General features: G+C 41.0%; 1 protein-coding gene across 1 annotated transcript in view; it reads left to right on the top strand.

Moving 5' to 3' along the window:
- The window catches only part of T265_01447 (hypothetical protein), a gene marked incomplete at both ends in the record, with an annotated part of 70,173 nt that overhangs the window by 23,680 nt on the left and 21,966 nt on the right, over nt 1-24,527 (top strand). Inside the window, 3 exons of the mRNA XM_009165473.1 lie at nt 6,392-6,665; nt 11,379-11,711; nt 12,943-13,228. Of these exons, the coding sequence (XP_009163737.1) occupies nt 6,392-6,665; nt 11,379-11,711; nt 12,943-13,228 (893 nt within the window). The remainder of the gene's footprint in view (nt 1-6,391; nt 6,666-11,378; nt 11,712-12,942; nt 13,229-24,527) is intronic.

Below are 24,527 nucleotides of genomic sequence, written 5' to 3'. Positions count from 1 at the left end.
TCTGTCCCATCACCAACCAGCAAGTAACGGGGCAAACTGAATTCTATTGACGATCGATCACTACCTTTCACTTGCACTCGAAACAGAATACTGAGTTGTTTTAGTGGGGCTTAGAAAATAATCTGTGGTTTCAGAGCCGAACTCAGTCGATTTTATACAAACACAATTCGGTTCTCATCATCCTCTATAGAAGCCTTAAGTCATTAACAATAACTAGTAAACTTGAAGAAATTTAATTCGTTTTCCCTGAATCATCATGTACACAGAATTCACAATGGGCTTTCTTAATTGACTGTTTCTGCGTCATCATACAGATACACAGTACACAGCTAGAGAGAGCTCAGTGGTTGGGATTCGTAATTAAAGACCGAAAGGTCCGTGGTTGGAAGCGGACCTCCGTATCTCGAGTGTTCCTGACAGGCCTGGGCAACCTACTAGTATCTCAGCTTTCGTGCTCCCTTTGAGTAGCATGGCTGCTAGGAACCAAAAAGGTGCTACAGCCGGATGATTAGTATTATTGCTAATATTATTACGGTTCTTATTTGCTGCACTGTATTAAGACCATGTGCGTGGAGTCGCCTTGGTGCCGACTTTGTGTCTGGATGAAGGCGATCTACTCTTTGACGGTTGATGGTTGAATTTTATGTGCGTTCTTAACTTTGTGTGGTGCATGGACTGATCCGACACTCACTTCCAAAGAACGTTCAGTCAAACCCAAACACAGATATGTGAAAATTTGTCGAATGACAGCTTAACTTCCTTATATCTAATGCTGGAAAGCAGCGTAGACAACACCGCTCGTCAACCTGGGTGAAAAAAACGTGTCTACTTTACGAGGATGTTTCCTACAACCCCGGGTGGGAATTTATTACTACTTCATTACGGCAGAACAGCAAAAGTACACACCGAAGAAGCACTCAGGATGAATGTGAATACATATCGAACTCATATCCCAGCAAATGATATAGCAATGATATAGAAATAAATATAAACCAAGTACAACGCACATAACAGAGTACCACGAAAGTCTGCCACTTCGCATCTGCCGCTCACCAGAACATTCAACCGCACACTTTACGCAATCGGTTGGTTTCTAAAACAGACAAAAATCGACATATGGGCTACCTTGTCACCGTGGCTTGTTTCCGTCGGTTTGCATAATCCTACGGGGGTTGCTACTTTTCCGGATGACACTGTCTAAACGGACGCCTGAAAACGATTCATGTTGTCTGTGTTGTGTGGCACATCAACACCTCACTTCTGGTTCGGATACCAAGTGGACACCATCACTGCTGTTATTGTCATATACAAGGTCAAACAAAACTGACACGAGTTGATGTGCGGAACATGACATTCAAGCCATAAAAGCTAGACTGGTGCGTTCGAAATCATTTTGTACGGAGGTCACAATCATCATATGTCATAAGAAACTGCCACTGGAAAAAAACTAGCATTCCACACATAACCCACTATCTGCGTGCCAACTTTTCCGGCCTTTTCTGCTTATTGTTTACTTTTTTTGTCAACAGACACACTGGAGCTCATGAATGTTGAGCACGATGATGGATCAAGCAATCAAATGTAGATAATAAATGAACTTACAGAAATATTACAACCAAACATAGGTGGCTGTATTCGTTGTACAAGTTCACTTATGTTCTACTTTATCTTGCGAAATAGATCATTTAAAACAAGGCAAGTTTCTGAGCTCACCATGCATATTCGTAACCTCAGAGTCAGACCCATTAGAGTTGTTGCATCGCCAAAACATTATGAATTGCACAATATTTACCATTTGCCTGCATGCATCTCATTTAGGTGCAAACAAAATCGATTTATCATTCACTAGTGACAACTTGAGTCTTGTGTTCGTGGCGCAACTCACCCAAATTATGACTAACAATTCTAATTTAATTCCAAAGTGACGACGAGCTTTGTACTCTTGTTGAGTTTTATTAAATTGATTTTAGTCTAAATGGCTTATATTGCCACACTAAACCTTGTATTTGAATCCTCAGTCACGCATTCTCTTAAAGCTGTGGCAGCTCTACGATTTCCGATAACATACAACATGATATCAGCGTGGAGTGGATCGAAAATTCCCGGAGGTGAGCCCTTACGGTACTGAACAAACAACGGACGTATCAACGCACTCTTTAAGCAGTAATGCACTGCACATTTAAAAAATTGCAAGATGCATGTTACCACTCTGTTTGGTGAGTTGTATTGCGATAAACTGATACACTCAGATATTCTAAGGTAAATGAGACAAGGTAAAATGGGATCGACTGTCGAATTTTCGGGGTTTGTTTGAATGGAATCACTGTCTTACACGGTTGGTGTCAGGAACGTCGGTTACCCGAAGACTACCCACAGAATACGCGAAACTTACTGACACCATCAGACTCCACTAAATCCCGACCGGACAGCCTTGGACCGAGGTCGAACAGTGTCTTTCACAATGTAGCGCGAGGGCGTTGTGCTGGCATAAACTCACTTGTTTGCAGTAAAGCTGCAATAAAGCCGGCCAGTATTTCTCCGGCACCAGGTACTGTGAAAAATCAAGTGGAATCGTCCAGCTTCGGGAAAATTTCAGTAGCCACCATAAAACCCGAACGTCCATCATAGAAGTCACTCATAAACCAAAGCTAGGAACAATAAATTCAGTTCCTAGTGGTTCAGCGCACTTATTTTCTCCAACCTGCGTACGAAACCTGGTTGATCTCTCTGACTGAGTAGTGCTAAGATGACTACAGAATACTTATAAACGCAGTCTTTCTTGAATTCACACCACAGTGACATTTTCTAAACTCAGGGTGGGTAATCGTAGGACTGCACTAGCTTCCACAGTCACATTTTTATTCTAAGTTGTCTGTCTCGATTTGATGGCAAATTTGCTACTTCTTCCGTGTAAAACCGGTAGGGTATATTGGATATAATGAACTCCTTGTCGAGATCCGGCCGGCAACAGACTAGCACAAAATAACCTGTCTGGGAAAACCATCTGGCATTCTAATACTTGTTATACGCCCCATTAAAGATACATACTAAAAGAACACAAATAGAGTTCGGTCAGCGAAATGTGATAGAACGATCATCTGCATATTAGATCTGTTACGGACCTCACCTGGTTATCGATATGATAGGGTTACTAAATGCAACAGTAAGCATAATTCTCCAAATGGATTAATTGTTAGAGGTACTACTGAAATGCGCTTCACAGAAGAATGATCATGATTCATTGAGTTTGTGGACAGGCGTTTTTGGTAGCCTGCTGATGGACTGATCGGAATGGCAAAAACGAAGATCAAAACCACTAACCCTCACAATAGTCATTTCCCTATTTCTCTCACCGATACCATGCAACCTTACAGTCTTACACAACAATGCCTTGTTTACTTGGCTCACTATCGCGAAGCAAAGCTCTTGTCTCACAATATCAACTTTTTGATTGGAAAGAGTTATGTGACTTCTGAAAATCTGAGAGACACGCTCTTATTCAGCTTTCTTAGAAGAGGTAATTCATTCGCCCACTGCTCTGATGCACTGCTCACTGCCCACTGCCCAGAATGAAACAAAATAGGTTCATCATTTAACAGTCGTTGGTGTGTGTAGAGAAACATCCCGTAGGTAAGAGGCGACAGCTCACCAAAACATAAATCGTTTACTTGGAACAAAAATTGAACCACCAAGCAGCGGTGTACCCTTGCATATTTTCATAAATAAGAATTTCATGGGTTCGTCATTGCTTTGCGTTATTAGTTGTGCTTTTATTAAGAGAGAATTCGATTATGACGTAGCCACTGAAAAAAAGAAAATCGGAAATTTAATCGTGTCTGTGTTGCGGGAATTTATTTACGGGACTATGGAACCGTCAACTTACAGCAAATGTATTTTCATTTAGCGAACACCGTAACAGTTCATACTTAATTGTATCTGCCCTAACCACAACTAAATGAAGACCGTATTCACTCTTCCTTCTACGTTAATTGTCCGTTTCCGGATGAAATAATGGAAACTGAATGAATTGTTATATGGATGTTTGAAATTCAGATTGCCATCAAATTTCGATTTTGCTGTCCCAGTTTTAGGTTTCGCACAATGATGTTCCAAATGACGGATTACCCTGAAATGTGCGGCTGTGTACAAACTCAGGTGCTTAGAATTGTCTTCTCTAGGACAACTGACCACAAACCTGAAGCTCAGGTTGTCCGTTTGGAGTTGCGATAACGACTGGTTCGTAACAGTCATGTAAGGTGTGCGCGCAAAAGTGATCGAATTATCTCGTCCTACTTATGGGTTTTAACGCAGTTCCTATTATATATAAAACTGAGGTGCAACTAAAAATTGAACGGAAAGAATGGTGAAACCAAATGCACACTGGTGGAGGAGTTGAATCGAAGTTAACTGACTTACTCTGCGTGGAACAGAGTTTAGGTAAGCTACGGAAAGACAATGAACACTAGATCGCCTCTCAAGTATCTTGGTTAATTCGAAGATATATGCTGATCCCTCAAAACAACCTCATGAATTATGCTAACTTAAACCATCGGATAGGATAACCCTTAATCCAAAACGGTATAAAGAGCGTAAAACGCGCAGATGAAAATTTATTTATCAGAAAATTTATCTTTCATACTTGCTTTCCACGTAAGAACCACTACACGAGAAGACTTATTTTTGTAGCTTGAGCAGAAGATATAGCAAATAGTTCATCAAACTGATGAAATGGAATGGTACTTACTAACTCCAGTTATCCCAATTACATGGAAGGAGTTATAGCAACTACAAATAAGATACACAGCGAGTCTCTGTTTTATCAAACAAGAGCTTCAGAATCAAATTATAAGAGATTCTGCGTCTGGGCGATCTACTTTTAACTATTTATTTGTCAGTGCAACGATGTGGTTCGCACTTTAAACGTAGCCTCTGCCTAAGTTTTGATCGTGAAGAGAGCTGGTAAAGTTTCTCCTGTGTTTAAAAATGGACCTGTTTCTTGGACAAAATTGTTAGTAGAAAAACGCTTTTCTGCCTTACGTCCCTCATTTTTGGGATGGTAGGGTGATACTGAGGGATCCCTGTGAGTTTGTTTGGTTCGCATATCAATAAAAGAGTTCTTCTAGATTCAGCAGCGTAATTAAGGCATATGGTTTAGGGCGGAACCATTACCATGGAAAATAAAGGCTCGCTGACCTGGACTTATCGAGAAAGCTGGTAGAGTGAATGCCTTTGCTAAGCAGACAGATATTGAGTAAATTTTTGGGCTAACGTACCTTGGGACTGCCTGCACCTAGAGTTATTTTTTAGGGTGTTACCTAGTCTGTACATTGTAGTGTTGCCGTAAGTGCATCATTGCAACAGAGTTTTTTGCGCTTGCAGTGCTGATGTTTTGATGTTTTGATACTTTGACTGAAGCTAGTGGATAAGGGATGTAACCCGACTATATCGGCAGCCCTGTGCTTGGAGATGAACTGGCAGAGATGCTTTAACCCTAGTAAGCATCAAATCTATAACTACGTCCTATACTTTCTCTTTTTTTGCGACATTACCGCAGCCTTAAGAAGACGTTTCTTTGATATGACACTGCTTCCAGAGTGAATTTAAGCACAAGAAGAGCTGAAAATGCTTTGCTCCATTTTGAAGCTAATCATGGTGACCATTATATAAGGTAAATGCATGTCTAGCTCAACAGATTGGGATTTTGCTACGAACAACCATTTTCATGCGGAAAGTACTTTGATAATGATTTTTCGTTTTGTTTCAACCTACACAGAAGCTTTTGAGTGGCACGCAAACGCACTAGCATATTATATGATTGTCCTAACACAGGGAACGATAAATACTGTTCATCAGGTCCTGTAAATTTTCAATACCTATCAAGACATTATATCTGCAAACCTTGTAAAACTAGTAACAGCCCTCACAAGCTTGCTGAAGACTCGTCGACAGCCCACGACCGGTTTCGCCCTTCTTGGGGCTCATCAGGTAGGCGCAGTCCCCGAGTTTCCGTCAACCTCATGTTCTACTTGAACCTAAATTGGACTGTTTTCGAGAAATACACGCATATGCAAATCAATTTGGTTTTATACTGCGATATCTCGAATATCATGCCAACTGAATCATGAGGTGGCCTGCACGCAGCACATTCAGTTGTAGAATATCATAAACGAGAGATCCAGTTGAGTCTCTCGTGAAAACCAGATTGATTTGCAAATGAGTGTATTTCTGGTCAAATTCCTTTTGGTAATTCACACTCTAGGAAGCCTTTGTACCATTGAATTAAAGGCAACTTTAAAATGTCTTGATATGTTTCTCCTATGTTAAATTTTGTTGCATACGGCTCAAAATACGTTAGGAACCATTGACAACCTCGTGTTGTTCTCTATCCTAGCGCTATTTTGGATCGCGAAAAGCAAGCGGCCTATACTTTCCACGTAACTGTTCGAGATGGACCAGCCAACAATAACAACAGCGTGCAAAGACCTATTTTGCAACTCGGTGGACACTTGTTGCCATCTGCCACCCGGGTGCATGAAGTCATGATCCTGGTAACGGTCACAGTAGAAGACGAAAATGACAACGACCCAATATTCAAGAAACCAAATTCAACTAATCACATGGTATTACTGGATCCCTCTGCCATTCCCGGACAGTCACTACTGCAGGTAAGCAAATGTTTGAGCAGCCGATCATACTAAACCTTGTTTTTTCGGACCCTCATTTGTGTTAATCACTGATAAGTTTTGGAATCAGCAGAAAAGTTTCTCAAGGATTTTTGCAGAGAATTCAAAAGGCACCATTCTCAAGGTATCACATATCAAAACTGCTTTTTGGTAACCGTCACGGCGTGGTTCAGAAAAGAAGACAGTGTGAAACAAATCACGAAGATTCTGTGTAAGATGCGTTCTACGTTCAACATAAATCCCTATGGACAATTGGGTGCACAGGTAATCACATGTCAGCCAGTGCTTCCCAACTCTACCGCAATCAGTGAAACATTGTGGGCTCATGTGTACTACAGATGCGCAGAATCCAGAATGAACTATGCAAAGTAATACGTAGTTAACCAAACAATTATTTGTGAGGAAAGCGTCCGTGAAACCAACCGTCGAACGATTCGAGCATCCAGTTGATAACACCTCCGGATTGCAACGCTTGTAGGGTCATGTTGGTATGACATTTCGGAATTTTGTCAAATGACGTTAAACTACAGAAATGTCTTACTTATTCAGCCCGTTTTATCTCCAAAGAAGATGCGGGGTTCCTTTAGTGTCCCTCGGACCTTTACATCTTTCAGAAAACACAATCTAGATAAAAACCGAATGAATACCCATTTACCCACATACATCCATATTTATACAATTGGTACAAAAATCGTCCATCCTCAAATTCTCATGCTTGTTGCACCAATTAATTTATTCTTAAAAACACTTATGTTGAACGACAATATCTTGTAACTGTTCCAACACAGCTACGCCCCAAAACCAAGTAGGCCTGCAAAGAAATTATATGCTTCCACATAATTTTATGTATTGTAGTATATTTTTGGTTTTCCACTTTGCTTTATTTCACCGGTGGTATTCGGTCAAACGTTGACTTGTTCGCATGAGAACAAAGCCATCTTACGTTGAAGTTGAGTAGCTGTGGAGTTCTTTGCAACTGGACATGCGCGCGAAAAGCGAGCGAGTGAGTGGTTTTGTGCGGGTGGTCAGAGTCTAGAGCTAGAGAGCTAGGAAACACACTTAGTGCCTGGTCACTTAATTGCAGGTTAGTTTATTGTCAACAAATCTCAACAAGTGAGGCCGAGTAAAAAACAAAGGGTGTGCAAAACCTCATTGCTTGTGGGAAAATGGTGTTCTAACAATGCTCCACAGTATTATTTTGGCTAAATCAAACGAAGAAACGTTGAAGTCCTTGATCGATAACTTTAAATGAGTTGCCGGGGCTGGAAATTGAAAGATTAGAAAAGCACACGATGCAAGTAGCTCAAAGGCACTAATTGAGGGATTTGGATGCCTGGTAAACAATTATTATATTGTGTGGACCGCTGGCTGACCGGTGTGCTAAACTTTCGTTTACTGGACATTGTAATTTTAGTTGGTATGCTTTACAGGACCAGAGCAGCCTAAGCGTCCGTACAAAGCGCTTTCAGTGACTTAAGGCTGGATAACTTAGACGTATCGTAAGCACACATTCTTAAAGACTTCGACTCAAGCAGCAGGGCTGACCAACAGGATTGAAAGCACCCACCGTGTCGACTACACGTGTGCCGACGGGACATCTCACTAACCCGGTAACTACGCTGAAGATGCTGCATGCCAAGGTCTAAATAGCATAGCTTAGAGAGGCTCCATGGTTTTTTTACACAAAAAACAACCGTGCGCGCTAACCTAACCCTTGCGCTCCACTGTGACCGCGTCCGAATAACAAGTCAACAACTCATCGTCTGGAGGTAAGCCTTTAAAACGGCTGCCCACATTCTCACGAATCCGGCAACGGGGTTGCTGTGCCCCACCCTATCGAAATCTTATGCTTCTCGATTGCATGACAAGCCTACACGGGATATCACGGCTCTCCGGGACACCGCCGACTTCCGTCCACTGTGCTGCTCAGATGGAGAACAGGACACAAATGACCAGATCGATGCAACTATGACAGGCTCAAAACAGTAACACGGTGGTGGCCTTGGTTTGCAACCCATGCGACACTGGAAATGGATGAAGCTCTTAACCCAGTGTCATCTGGCCACTATATGTTGATTTATCTAGAGGTGGACCGATGAGTACGGCGAGTCATGACGCTCGGGGAAAGAAGTTAGTCTTGATGGGATTGCAAGTTGGTTTGACGCAATCGCCGTCACCATATAGCATATGACGGTCATATACCTCCGGGAGCTTGTGACGCACTGGCAGCATAGAGAAAGCGTGGAAAACGGAAAAACCACACCAGTCCGCCGACAACCTCGCTGTTTACCAAATGGTGTGAGAATTGGACGGAAATTCCGAACAGCACATGAAGAAAGTTATTCGGACCTGAAACACCTTGACGTACGCAATGCAAAAGATAACGTAGACCACCCAATTCGGATTTTTCGTGGTCTAATGGTCCAGCGGTTGAACTGAGATGAATTAATACAACGACAGGTTCTCTACAAGTGGCTTTTGCTTCACAGAGTTGTTTTTTCCCGTTTAACCAGTAAGAGCTTCATCATCTGAAAGGGAATTTTAAGTAGCTCGGTATTGCGCTACCTACAATCCACATCAGGTACAGGCCTTTCGACACTCAGCATAATTCCAAGCTTATGATTTGTACTACAGTCTTAGAGTGGAACAATCGGACAGCGCTTCTGTCTAGATAACGTGAATGGTAAATGCCATCGTTAAGGTGCAGCTCTGTTCGTTGTAGTCTTAACATAAAAGCACCTGCTGCAACATCAATAAGTTCCTCACCCGGTACAGCTTGAGCAAATCAATGAGTCCAACAGAATGGCCCTCCGCCACAGAACGCCCGTAGGGTACGCAAATACCTGAGTGTAACATTCGGGAATACAGCCGTTTGTCTGGTCGGACCTCAGCGTCCTTTGAATTTTTCTTGTGGGGCTGCCTTAGACAGAATGAACCGAGGGGTCTTCAGAATTAACAATGAGATCTAGTGAACGAGTGTAAAAGTGCAAACCAGTCTGCAGTGGAGGATCTGATTATCAGCTGATGTGGATGACGCTATCAGGCAAACAGTATGCCAATCGATTTTTCGAACATTTACTTCTCTGACCCATGAATGGTTCCTGCTTTCTCATACCAGTAACACTCAAAACGTATTTTCTTTTACATCAGTTGATTGATTACAGAAACCTCATTTGAACGTTGGTTAGGATAAACCCATCCCCTACATTCCTCCAGATACATGAAGCAAAAGTTGCACACTTGCGGTCGTTTTGTCGGTTAGTTTCAAATTACTGAGTGACTACAAAAGTCTGCGCACAAACAGGTGTCGGGTTGTGAGTTGATCTTGGAGTAGAATTACAGGGTAAAATCGGCAGCAGAATCTGTCAAAGGAGCATTGGATTATGAATTATATACATGCATGCTGAAGACGTTCCTGAGCCGACATCACGTTTGAGCACAATTTGCCCCTATATAAAGCAAATCGGTTTGCTGACGAAAACAAAGCTATTTTGTCTGAAGATATTTTTGAAATTGACGCTGCTCACATTATTCTTCCCTCGATCAGATCACGGAATGTGTGTCGATCGGTCCTCGCGTCGACAAGTCTGCTTGTAATCACAGGTCTGCATTATGTCTGAGTCAATCTAGCTAATCAACACCTTAGTTGGTGTGCTGTCATAAAAATGTTGTAGCACATGCTACATTCGTACTTTACGGATCATTATCTCTGTACAATTAATCTTGGCTCGTTTATCATATGATATATCTTCAGGTACAGTTAGCTCACACGGTACGTCTCTCAACATATAAACGTGCTTACAGTATCGCTTTGTTTCAAATTCCTTTGTGCTCGTACCACGATCTTAAGTAGATTTCTATTAAAAGCTTCCCTACTTTTCTTCAGGTTCTTGGAGGCAGAATACTAACATACAATAAAACAATAGGTCATCCAAACTCAAGGTATAACTTTAGGTACTAGAGTGTTCTAATAGAATGAAACCTTTTTGGTAAAAGAACAGAATTTGGTGTACAGAAGAAAATGCGTAGCGTAGGCTAGCACAACAACGGTTTCAGGCAATAAAAAGAGGGACATGAATGATTCGGCGTATGTAGTTCGAAGTTACCCTTGGAGTCGCGGTTTTCAATTTCCTCCTTCATTCCTTTCATCTTCCGATCTAGCTCGAGTTTTCCGTTTGTATGACACCTCCGAGTGCAGTATTTTGATTTTGAATCCCGTTAAATTTGGTAACAATGTACAACAGTAGTTTATTTGCAACTGCCCGTGTCCCTGAGCGCATGTCCATCCCCAAACCACGACGCAGCCAGCGAAGTGATCAGTCACGCTGATAGGGCTTGTGTTCATTCATTTACGATGTCCGTCACCCTACTCGCTTTCACCAACATATCTGGTAGCTTTTGTACAAAGCCGGGTAAACACCTGTTTTGTATTTAAAAGCGAACATCAATATATTTGGAGGTTGTTCAAGGTGACGCTATTATTTACTTCCAAAATATAAAGTGATGCCAGCAGCATGCCATCATAGTCACGTAGGAATACATCTAATTTTGAAACATCCACGTCCAAAGATGCAAGTATGTATCACAAAACTAATGCTTCTTGGGTAAGTCTATCCATCAACATCAAAGTATCGTATGTAAGCTAAGTTAATGTGGGAAAAAGATTCATCATTCAGTGCACTCCCGTTGATACAGTTACAGGCTGTTGACCCGGATGAAGGCATCAATGGCTTGGTCACCTATGCTATTCGTGGGGGGAATGCTGGAAATCTATTCAATGTTGATCCACGAACTGGACTCTTGTATCTTGAGAACCAACTTCCTAGGAGGGCCGTCGCTGAAGCAACAGCTGCTTCATCTGCAAGTGCGTCTCAAAAACTGAGGGAACAATCGGCCAGTGAGAGTGATCCATCTGCGCAGTCACGAAATAGTCACGTTCCAACACACCCAACGTATCTTCTGGCGCTTGAAGCATGCGATCAGGGCGAACCAAGAAGATGCTCACATTTTCCAAACCTACAAATACAAGTAAGACAAAATAATCCTATTTTACAAATGTTGGAGTACTCTTAAAGTCTGCTTGCTTGTTACTTTTCAAATACTGAAGAGAATTTTAGGTGCAGCCAAACGATGATCCAATCACGTCTCGCGATAAAACGTTTGGGCGAAATAAACTTCTAGCTCAGTTCATTTTAGCTTATTTTCCAGATGCACACAGACAGCGCACTCCCAATAAAATCTTTATTTGATTCCCAGAGAGGAAGGGATTAGATTACCTGGCATATAATAACGAAGCGTGTGAATGACAATCCTGAGTACAGCAAAACAGGTGCTCAACTTTATTACTTTCAACTGTTTGGCTAAAAGTACTTCTAGAGCTTGGTAAAGTTTTCTTTCACCATTAGTAAACCACTCGTTTAAAGGTTTTCATACAACAAAGGATTGTTGCCAGAAGTAACGGAAAATAAGTTACACTGTCATTAATTATTATTGCACCAATCCTATCTGGGAAAAACACACTGAAAATCGCATGTGACTCATTTCGAGGTCGTTTTTTCAACCCGTGAATGCGACTTCAGTCTCAATAGACCATCGTACCTGGAACATAAGGAACATAATACGCTTTCAGATACTTATGGAGTAAGAGATAAACTACAACGATTTGACTAGCATCCAGGGCAACAGCAGAGCTGCGATTATGTCATCTGAGATGCCGCAACCATATCCCCCAAAGAAATATGCGAACAGTTATGACAAACTTTTCATGCAAACTTCTGAATATTTTGCAGAGTTTCGCCTAGCCTAATTCCGAGCTCTTAGAATGTTAGCCTTCCAACCCAGTTTTGTTTTTAAGTGAGTGTATATTTCAACTTTCGTACAATTTGTATCCGGATAGTCTTTGCGATTTACAGCTACTTGGGGACTGCGCCTACATTATGCAACCCAACAAAGGACAAACCATTCGTGAACTGTCGAAGAGCTTGCAGTAACCTTATGAATAGTCTTCCTCTAAAAAAATAGGCGCAATATCATGAACGTCGCAACACCTAAGACATGAAACGGTCTTTGTGCACCGCATTTAGTTGAAGCGTATCATAAATGGAAAATTCTGCTGGAATTAACCTGAATCTTTCCCTTCAAAACCCGATGGAAGTGCGAATAATTGCTTTTTTTCATAATCCCATTCTGTTCATTAATTCATATAAGTATAATTTTCTCTATCGAATTGCCTCACTCATTTATGATTTGCTTCGTAAAGCTTCGAGTTCCAAACGATCTCGGTATGTCGCAGACAGATGGACAACTTCTACTATCACATGCAGCCGCCTCAAATCAACTCCTAATGGGTCATTCTTCGGCAGACAGTGATTCATTTCTCAATGCCAGATTTGAGAGGGAGAAGAGAATGGGAAGCCTGTCAACAGCAGAAATCGTCATCATTACTCTTTCAGCGTTCTTCTCCATGCTTATCATTGCGGTTGTCGTAACTATCTGCATAATTCGACACCGGACCCACAGAGTTATGACCAATCAAAAAGTGAAAGGTAGGATAATTTGTTCTCAAATCAGATATTTCAATGTCCTCCACTGTTTTACGCTTAATTGACTATCGTCGAAATATTGTTGTTGCAACTGCGACAAGCTGAGTATTGATAAACCCTTTGAAAGTTGAGGCTCTGGTAAAATCGAATTGCGTGTGCTGGGATAAGTAGCCATGGCCGGTATTCTTTATTCCAGTAAGTAAAATGTGGTGCTCAGTTGATAAATGGGGAACAAAGAAGTTTATTGGTGTTTTATCAAAAGGCAGAAAGTCAACGTCCACTCAGTTAAACGGTAGAAAAGACAGTGCATTTGAAGCACAGTTAACTCTTCAAAATATCCATCAAAAAACGGGAAAAGGATAGTCAGAGAAAAATCGCGCTTTTTATTAACCTAAAAGTACTTGTAGGGTTGTCGAAAACTTCTACACACCGATACCTGTTTCGCCCTTCTGCGGCCTCATCAGATAATCCCTGAGTTTCCACCATCCTTAAGGTAACATGCATAAGAGTGTATTTCGCCACATGTGTAAGCGTGATTTAGTTTTAATAGAAACCGGAGAATACAACTATATGATCAGCCCAAGGAAAACTGGAACTAAAATCTGGCAATTGAATGACTGAGTCAAGAAAAATAATTCGATTTTTCGGATATTCTTCGGAATTTAAACACGAGATATCCTTTGTGTTGAACACTATCGTAAACGGCAGATTTAGCAGGGATTCAGCTAACTATTTTGTTAACATCATCTGAATTCACGCTTTGTTTCAGCCGGATGTTCCCTCAGTAAACAACCATCCACTCACACAAACTTCCATGTTACCGGTAAACGAAACTGTATTTGATGAATCCACGTTCAAACGTGTGCATGGTCTCCACCTGATAACTTAATGTGGACTTTAACGCTAACCAGGACGTGGCCTTGTGTTTAAATAGATCGCATTTTTTTCAAGCAGTGAGATGTAAAATACACTCCAGTTGAAACAGAAGGCGGAAATAACTGAGTTCATGGAACTATTGCGTTTGCTAAACCAAATATAATCGTTGCTCGGTCACTGTCCGCAATGATTTGATTCATCAAACGACAATTTTGTGGATTGAATCTGGGAAACTTTATGATCAAAATAGGATACCTTGTCACTTCCAACGGTGAAACGTCACCTATTAACTCTGGTAGTTTGAGTGTGATTCCTAGTACCACATTCAGCATTCGTTCCAGTAATTTGACAATTTTTTCTACCGCTCGTTTAATCAGCCTAACTAAATTTGAATACTTGAAAGAATCACAGCCAATTTGCATTGTAAACCTCCAGGCTTCCCGATGATGATTTCATTTCACGCACTAGTTTATGGCTGAATCTTTCAAAAAGTGCAAAATCAATGGAACTTAAAATTAAAGCCGTCATCTTAACTTTGAATGCCTTGGTGTGACCCGGTCACCAAACCATCGTAACACCAGAGTCAAATTCAGATTTCTTAGGACGTATTGCACTTGCTTCGACTGACATATCAGTTTTCATCCGCCCGATTACATCTCGTAGTGATCTAGAAGGATGAGCCAATGTGAACATTGGGCCTGGAGGCAAATAAACGATCCGTGACTGACGAACCGAAGATCTTATCTACTTAGAGGACCATAGTGTCCGCACGGACACACTGATTTGCGCAAATTTTCCCTCTTGATCCTCCCAAGCCCTCTGTCCCTTTTCGATCTCACCACAACTGCAGGTGAACAGGGGAGCAGAATGGTTTGTGGATAGCACTGACTTTAGAGTCTTGATTGGCGGTAGTGGGGTCACCGTTATGTGTGATTTCAGCTGCAAGGACATGGCGCAATATGTCTACCTTAGATCCACATCTGTTGCCGTCTTCAGTAGAACTAACATGCTATTTTTAGCGCAAAGAGAGTCAAAGAAATCGGATTTCTCTGGTCGATTATCTGTGATGGCAGCTTGTCTTTGCCTTCAAATGGCTTTCAGATAACCGGGTAATCATTCCGCGGCATTAGACTTTTGAACAGTTCTACCTCTTTATCCAGTTTAGGAGATGTGCAGATTAGTTTGGCTCTGCGAAATACAGTATGAGGAAGTGAACGCTTGCATGCACCGTCCCATCTAGTTAGGTTTACGGCACACAGAACCAAAAATCGAACGTATGAGGTTTTCTGGATTGTAACGTTAAAAGTGAAAATTTGGTTGTCACAATGCAAATCATGACTAATGTTTTGATTTAGTTTATTGAAAAAATTTCCTCTGTCTCTCTTCACTCTTTGGCAATGTCTAAATACCTTCGAAGTGTCTTCTGTAGGGGGACTGCTTGGACTTCACTTTCTGTATCTTGATCTTGTTTGACCATAATCAATTCTGCCAAAATTTGTTCCAAAAGAATTCTCCATTTGTGTACCAAAGTGCTTACAGCTGGCAACTTGAAAATAAAATCTGACATTCTGATACCTAATAGAATAAGACCCCTCAAGATTCATCTGGGTATGGCCAAAAGATATGGATGACCCTATCGTTTCGGCGAACGATAAGCTGGAAAACCCACAGGTTCAATATCTTAAACACAGGCAGTCAACCGGTCAGATCACAAAACCTCTTGCCTCTTTACAGAGACGTTCTTCATCGGAAAACGGCCAACTGTCTGCTGGCAAAATTATTCCATGTATCTCGTCACTTAATAATACAACTGATTTGGCTCCAAAATCAAAGGATATTTTTGTCTCGTCCAACAACGCTACTGTAGAACCCATTGAAAAGTATGCGTACGTGGGGCACTTGTAGATAAATCTCCATAAAACGTACACAAAAAAATGCGGATTATAATTACACCTTCCTCATCCGACAAGGTGTTGTATATTCATTGTGCGGCAAAATTTAGTTCATCGCTGAAGAGTAATAGAATGAAAATGACCTGGTTTTTATGTATTCATCACAACATAAATCGAATCCAGTTGGTGAGTAGCAGACGGTAATTAGTTTCCGAAGTTCGCCGCAGTATGTCATTTGGCTAATTTTGAGGACTGTGATTCGGGATAGGATTCAGCTCTTTTCGAATTAACCACATTTTCTACGAGAGAAGAATCATTTGAGATATGTTTGGTCAACCAATTCTGAATGACTCATCTGGTCCGGATGCCCGCAATCTTCATTTCCGGCCATTAGGAACGCATGCTTCACTGAGCTTGATAAGCTCTTTGACTGAAGCAAGGCACGAAATGTCGGATATAATACTTTTCATTCGACATAGCCAGTCATCCTAGCCGCGTGGCATTTTGAAATTTATTATTCATCACCTGCCAGGAAAATGATTGCTGCATCCTTACGTTTTTGAAGTGGTCCGGAGCAGAAACAGGATACTTTGTTAATTGGATAGCAGGTGACTGGGAAATCTGTCAATCAGAACACGCAAGTTGATTCCCTCTTTTCCTCCGCGAACAAACGAGTCAATGAAATTTGACAGTGAACAGTATTTCCGGGTACCTGTATGAGCTGTCTCTTAAGCAGTCCTTATTGCAGAGAGGAAGAAACTTATACTGAAGCAAGATTTACTGCTGAAGTGGTGTGCTATTTCGGTGCAATGTAGTCTCAGTCTAACAAGGTAAGAAACATTTCTACTTAAGTTTTGCGGCAGACTTGCTCAGTAACCAATTTGAGTCCTAGCAGACCAATCTAATCTCGGAAGAAACAATCCCTCGATAAGGGAATTTGCCCATTGGATGGCGCCCAGTAAAAAAAACGTTAAGCATACTTTTCGACCAGAGTAATGGGGTTTTATAGGTACGGTTACAGTTTTAAAAGTTTCAGTGAAGATGTAGTAAACTTGTCTAGCTCACCGTCGGTGCATTTGATGATCATCCATATCCGTCATTGATCCATACTAGTTCACGCGTGTATAACCATCATCTGGACCAGGAAACGCCGCTCTTTTTTGCGTCTCTTCAAAACAGGGCAAGGACCAGTAAGTACGATAAAATATCAAGGCAACATAATTTTGTGTTAACAGAAGCAATGAAAACCGTTGGAAACCATAAAGCAATCTTTTGGTGCCACTTGATCTTTGTTCAAAATTTCAACTGTAGGATATTCCACCGAATTTTTCTGTGCTTATCTAAGTTTACAGTATCAACTAAATCAGGTCAGCTCAACTCATGAAAATTACCAGCATGATGAATTTGTGCAGAAGCTGTGAGTATGACGTGAACACACAGACGTGACTTACAACTAATAAAACTCATTTAGTTTCACAGGCACTTGGGATCTTCCTTCTTCCGTTTGAGGAACAAAAATTATTTCACTTGGTTCCCAATATTTGTAGTTGAAAGATTTCATAACTCCAGACAGCTGGGAATGACATTTGTTTATGATTGAGAGACTACTCAGTTCAAATGTATTTGCACTTTTGAACAGTTTTCGCCGAAAATCACTAGACTTACTTCCGTTCGCCACATGAATTAGTCAATTTTAAGGTGAAACCGTCTCACTTAAGTACATTTCACCCCTTTTTTAACAGCATAACGCGTTCTAATTGAATCTTTAGTAAAATGAGATAAGCACCATATTAATTAATGCCATACGAAAATACGATGATTAGTTGCGTCACTCATTTCATAGAAGTCCGCCTGTACTTTTAACCGCACAAGAAACGGATAATTGGCACATGTCTACATGTTTATACTCACGAAGCACCCAAACTGAGTTACTGACTTCACTAACGAAACGAATTTTTTCTGTTGTAAAAATGAACCACGTGAGTTAGTCCATTCCAATAAAGGTGAGAGTGCACTTCATTATGACTTCTCATCCTCATAGTGAGATATTAGTTCTGCATTGTTAGCTTGGTGACTTGATGAATATTTAATCAAGACTAATCATATGATGTTCTCCAATTCCCAAAGCTCTTTTTTCAAACGAGAAACAGAGCTGCAAATTCTTGTACGTTTTCGTCAAACTAACAGGTTTCTTGTTCCTAAAAATACATTGGTGTCTGTGACCATTTCGTCAAAAAATTTCCCTCCAAAACAGATGATAATAAAGCCTGATGTAATATTCCTGTGTATAACCTATATAAATTTAAAAAGAAGCTGACCGCGTGCTCATACCTGCATGGATGTTAGCGAAGTTAAAGTATGAACAGCGTGCTGTGGCAACTTTCGATTTGCAAAACCAGTACATACCAATTGCGGTGAGAATCACAGAAGAGCACAAACCATAGCGCATAGCCCTACTTTTTTATAGAAGGTCACCATTAACACGAAAAGCCAATTCAGGGAGCTTGGTAAGTTATGGTAATACTAAATGTACGATTCCAGACAGCTATGGCGTTGTGTAAGTGCTTTCACGAAACCGGCGGATAAGTACAGCTAATCCCCACGCACAATATGAATTGGAGCACTGTGCACGCTAGAGATGCTAGTTTTGTTAAACAAAATGACTCGCGCGAATTACGCTGAGAGCTGCGGTGATGTATACGCACCTAATACTTCCCCTACCACTACAGGTGAAGTATATTGTCTAAGGTAAAAGGACCATTCTAGCCATATTGGAAAATGCATCTTGATCGCACTGCGGCCCTCTTACCGTAGGTTGGTTTCTACTCGTGAAAATAAATTAAATTCCTCAGAGGATATATAAGACAAAGTTAAACTAAAAGTAACTCCTTACGTTCCATCACTGATTTTGTGATTTCCAGGGTAATTATGTCGGACTTGTGAACAATGCTTTAAAGCAAAAAGCTAAGGATATCATACGACCCCACGTTAATTGATTTTTGAATTATGCATGCAAAGGTGGAAAAAAAACCTGGCAGGTCTGCAACTTACTATTTAAAAATTGTTGAGTTATATTCAACCAGCCGAAATTATATGCCTGTATTCTGGCAATTCGAATAAAGAGTTCAGTGCAAGATGAGGTCCTCCTTACAACCTCGGTCCTGTGCTTAGCTCTGTAAGCGATATTATTTCTGACGTTAGTACACAAAACAAAAAGAGGCTTGTGAATCATTGCTGTTTTTTCAATCACATCACAGTTCTCAAAGCGAATAAAGCTTTAACCGCTTTACGAACTTTATATCTAATGAAAAGATATTTAGATGTGATACGCTATTCATAAGTGTACTGAAAAATCTTTGACAGCTCGCGACTGGTTTTGCCCTTCTTGGGACTCATCACGTAGTCGCAGTCACCGAGTATCCGTCGACCTTAGGTTTTGATTGAACCCAAATTTCACAAAATCAGCTGTTGTGGGCTGTCAAAAAATTGCCAGCAAACTTATAAGTATTGTATTACGTCTATAAACCTATCACGATGTCTCGAATATCATAACAACTGAGAATTGAGGCCGCCTAGTGCAGCACATGAAGTTACCTGGAAGCATCGCAAACAAGAAAATCAGCTGAGCTCAGGGTGAGTCCTTCGCAAAAACCAAATTTGTTTGCAAATGAGTGTATTTCGCTAAAACATGTTCAGTTTATTTGCAAAATTCAAACTGTTTCAAACATTTCACTTAGCAAACATCCTGTGAGTTGGTTACCTGTGAGGAAACAAACATCAAATATACGATATAACAGCAAAATAGTCGTGTATCACTGTCATTTCGTGTACTAAATCATTTTGTTTCCTTAGAACTAAACCTATATTCGTCGATTAAGTTAAATCCTTCGTTCATAGAGCTTAGAGAGAGCACACATTGTTTTAATGGACGAAAAAAACTTCCTGAAATAAAATCTACCCCACTGGACAAATTATTCTCTGGCTATGCACTTTACTTTGGGATGCGTGATTAACGCGTCATTCCTGCGGCAGCCATCAACTGTCCATCGCTTATCAAGATGAGCGTCAATCACCCAAACATTAATCGGGCAAAATTTACTTGTCTCAACCGCACGGGAAATTTGCAGACGGCTTAAATATCGAGCAAACAAAATTCCGGATGAATAATAAAGTCTATTGTTCTGAGGTCGACGAAAACTTATCATAACGATCATGTGGCCTCATGATAGGATGAAGTTAATTTACATGGTTGGCGAACACAATGACTTTCGTACTCTTGTCAGAGGGATTTGGTAAACAGTCGGTGGATTTATTGCTGGGCACCGTTTCGCTTTTGACACAAAAACTTCGTCAGGCCAAGTGAGTAAGTAAGTAGATTGATTGGGTTTTTAAGGCAGTCGGGGAACCAATCCGTGAGATTCCTTATGACTAGTGACGTGATCAGTGCTGGTTGTTCAGTCTGATGTTCCTGTTTGTTGATTAGTAGGGATGACCAAGATTTACGATAGACTGGTTAGGGGGGGGGTTCGTCTTTATGATGAACCCGGATTTTTTCGTCCTTGCTTCATCAGTCTAGGACACCTTAATGGAAAATTCCTCTTGGGGTCGTTCACAGATTTCGTTCACCTGGGTTCGTCCAAGGGTACTGGGACAATGGTTTGGGGATGGGGGTGGGGTGGTTAACTGGATCTAACTCTACTTGGATTTTTGTACTTTTAGACCCAGGCGATTTCACTGATAATTGCACACCGCCTCGTGTCATCTCGGCTGATCTAGGACTGCTCTTCGCATGTTTGCAAGTTCTACCCCCTCTATTCTATTCACACTCTGATGCGATTTCCACCGCCTCGGCCACTAGTTGCTGTGGTGGCAATAAATCCACCGATTGTTTACCAAACCCCTCTGAAACTATGACGTCCCAATCGGTCCCAAACATTTTCCAATTGACTTTCTTACTCATTTGGAATGCTCCGATTAAGCACATCCAAATATTTTAATGGTGAAAAGAGATGTAAAATATCGACTTTAATCGTTGTTTTCAGTAAGGAAATATGATAGCCGCATGGCAGTATCTTGCGGATTGGTAAACCAGTTCCCTATGGTGACTCCAGAAAAATGAATCTAAAGAATCTATTTTTGAAACATTTTAACAAAAGGTCTACCTTGACGCATTTTAAGGTGCAGTGTTGCCCAACCCTATCTCAGATACACAAATAAATCCTGATACCAAATCGGTTCTGTTCTGTACATGTGACCATTTCACTGTGGTAAAATTCCAGCTGACCTAATACAAATTTGGTGGACCCATTCCGCTTTATTATGTAAAATACAGGTTGATCGTGCATAATAATGAAAAAAACTAACTTACGTAAGTCGCGTTGCTTTTGACCGTCCGTCAACCTCAACTTAGCGCTAATGTCGTCTCTTATTCAGGATGGCAGAGGTAGGAGAAGGTGGACTTAACGTAGTCCGAATCAACTACGAAATACTATTATTTGTGAGCCAGTTGTTTTATTGATCCAAAAAGATTACATTTTAGTGGTTGCTGGAACAGTTTTCCAGAGGATGCAGTGGTCCAAGTATGGCTCACCTATACTGGCTAGAAGTTATATCAAACGACGTGGCGCGTTTCACACGCAAGCAAGTGTATATGATGCCCACAGAGTTACATAGATAGGAAAGACTAGAGGTTTCATATATCGCCTTTTTCTTGCTGTTGGGTTGGCCGGTTTTCACTGCTTGCTTGAGAATCTCTTGCACAAAGGAATTTTCGATTGCTTACAACTGTAAGAGTCTTGCTCCTAATAGTGCGCCTGTCCGATAAAACACCATGCGTTTGGGTCAAACATCAGTGAAGCATACCACTGAAGACATGCCTCTTTTTGTTCCTGAAAATCATCCAACTACAAACAATGCGATCTTCCTAAAAAGTACAAAAATGTTAAGGAATGAGGATAAAACGAACTGGATTGAACGACAGGGAGTTCGTTAGAACAGAATGGCAGGAGATGTGCATGATTCCCACTATTCTAGGGTCTTGTCTGCAATTTATGTACATCAGATTCTTACTCATTTGGAATGCTCCGATTAAGCACATCCAAATATTTTAATGGTGAAAAGAGATGTAAAATATCGACTTTAATCGTTGTTTTCAGTAAGGAAATATGATAGCCGCATGGCAGTATCTTGCGGATTGGTAAACCAGTTCCCTATGGTGACTCCAGAAAAATGAATCTAAAGAATCTATTTTTGAAACATTTTAACAAAAGGTCTACCTTGACGCATTTTAAGGTGCAGTGTTGCCCAACCCTATCTCAGATACACAAATAAATCCTGATACCAAATCGGTTCTGTTCTGTACATGTGACCATTTCACTGTGGTAAAATTCCAGCTGACCTAATACAAATTTGGTGGACCCATTCCGCTTTATTATGTAAAATACAGGTTGATCGTGCATAATAATGAAAAAAACTAACTTACGTAAGTCGCGTTGCTTTTGACCGTCCGTCAACCTCAACTTAGCGCTAATGTCGTCTCTTATTCAGGATGGCAGAGGTAGGAGAAGGTGGACTTAACGTAGTCCGAATCAACTACGAAATACTATTATTTGTGAGCCAGTTGTTTTATTGATCCAAAAAGATTACATTTTAGTGGTTGCTGGAACAGTTTTCCAGAGGATGCAGTGGTCCAAGTATGGCTCACCTATACTGGCTAGAAGTTATATCAAACGACGTGGCGCGTTTCACACGCAAGCAAGTGTATATGATGCCCACAGAGTTACATAGATAGGAAAGACTAGAGGTTTCATATATCGCCTTTTTCTTGCTGTTGGGTTGGCCGGTTTTCACTGCTTGCTTGAGAATCTCTTGCACAATGGAATTTTCGATTGCTTACAACTGTAAGAGTCTTGCTCCTAATAGTGCGCCTGTCCGATAAAACACCATGCGTTTGGGTCAAACATCAGTGAAGCATACCACTGAAGACATGCCTCTTTTTGTTCCTGAAAATCATCCAACTACAAACAATGCGATCTTCCTAAAAAGTACAAAAATGTTAAGGAATGAGGATAAAACGAACTGGATTGAACGACAGGGAGTTCGTTAGAACAGAATGGCAGGAGATGTGCATGATTCCCACTATTCTAGGGTCTTGTCTGCAATTTATGTACATCAGATTCCCAACAAACTCAGATTGAATTTTTGTAGAGGCTGAGTGGTCGTGCTTTCAGAAAAATACCCAGTCAAATGTGACTTATTCTATGTGGATTGCCTGGTTCTATGAACGTAACTTTCGAACTACCAACAAACAACCACAAACATCCATTCATATTTAAATTGATATTCAGGTGTAGCAGTACGAACAAACCCAGACATGTTTTCACTGGCACCACATGCGATAGAGCAGTAGAGGATTCTATGCCTCAGTATATGTGCAGCAGAAATCTGAAGGCTGACAAACAGGTTTAGGACCAGACGGTTGACCCCATCATACGTTTGTGAAATGCAACGCTCGTCAATGTAGGTTTATCATTAATGCTGACGGATCTGGCATGGCGAGATCGACAGCAAACACCATATCACTTTGCGAGAGATTACCTCATTAAACCGACTGCTGTCATTCCGACGAAACAGTAACACCTGTTATTTGGCAGCCAACTCTTATATGATTCAGACAGTAAGCCAAGCGGTGGCGCTGTTAAATATAATCCTATTACGAGTGACGCAACGTGAATTGCTAGCTGTATTAACTTCATTGAATCACCAGACAGTAGGTTGGACAGGCTTTGTTCTTCATCTAGTAAAGACAAAATACCGTAGGGGAGTGTGGATTAATTACCAGAACTGTGCACGCGCCCTACAAATTACGATACTAACAAGGTTCTAATCCCCCGACTATGTCACCGCAATTGCGGCATACGACTAGTACCGTTAAAGGCAGGGGAACACAAGCGATAAATTTTCAGTGCAGATTGAAATGAATTGTGTTAAACTCCCCATGACGACTTTGTACGGAATCAACCGGTAGTGAAAGGAACGACTATAAAATATTGCTATCACATTTGGTTTCAGTTGTCCAGTGACCATCCATTTAAGTATGGTTATTGTCTGATGAGATATTCGTTGTCACGGCCTAAAGCTCGAATGCACATGTATCGCTATTCCAGTCTGTCAAAAATAGTTGAGTCACCGTGACCAACCAACCTGTGTACGGTGATGGTTAAGGTAAACACTTAATGAGATGCACCACCCTGGACTCCAAATGTGCGTTCGTACTCACTCTTCGGCGTCTATGTGAGTTTGACGAGTCACATTTAATATCCCACCATTTTCGACATGAGGACAGGGAAATCAAATAGAGATTATGGATTCAGTCGCATTTATACCCATCCCCAAACAAAACCTTTTCCTGTCTGTGGTTCCTGCCCAGTGATATAGTCACGAGATAAGCTGTCATGATTCCCAGTCCCATTAGACGATGGCTATCAGCAAATATACACACCCGGAGTTCAGTCATTTTCGGGCGCGCTTACCAC

Source organism: Opisthorchis viverrini (genome assembly GCF_000715545.1).
Source record: "Opisthorchis viverrini unplaced genomic scaffold opera_v5_15, whole genome shotgun sequence".
NCBI lineage: Eukaryota > Metazoa > Platyhelminthes > Trematoda > Opisthorchiida > Opisthorchiidae > Opisthorchis > Opisthorchis viverrini.
Note: the sequence above shows the minus strand (reverse complement) of the source record. Positions and strands in the feature narration are given on the sequence as shown.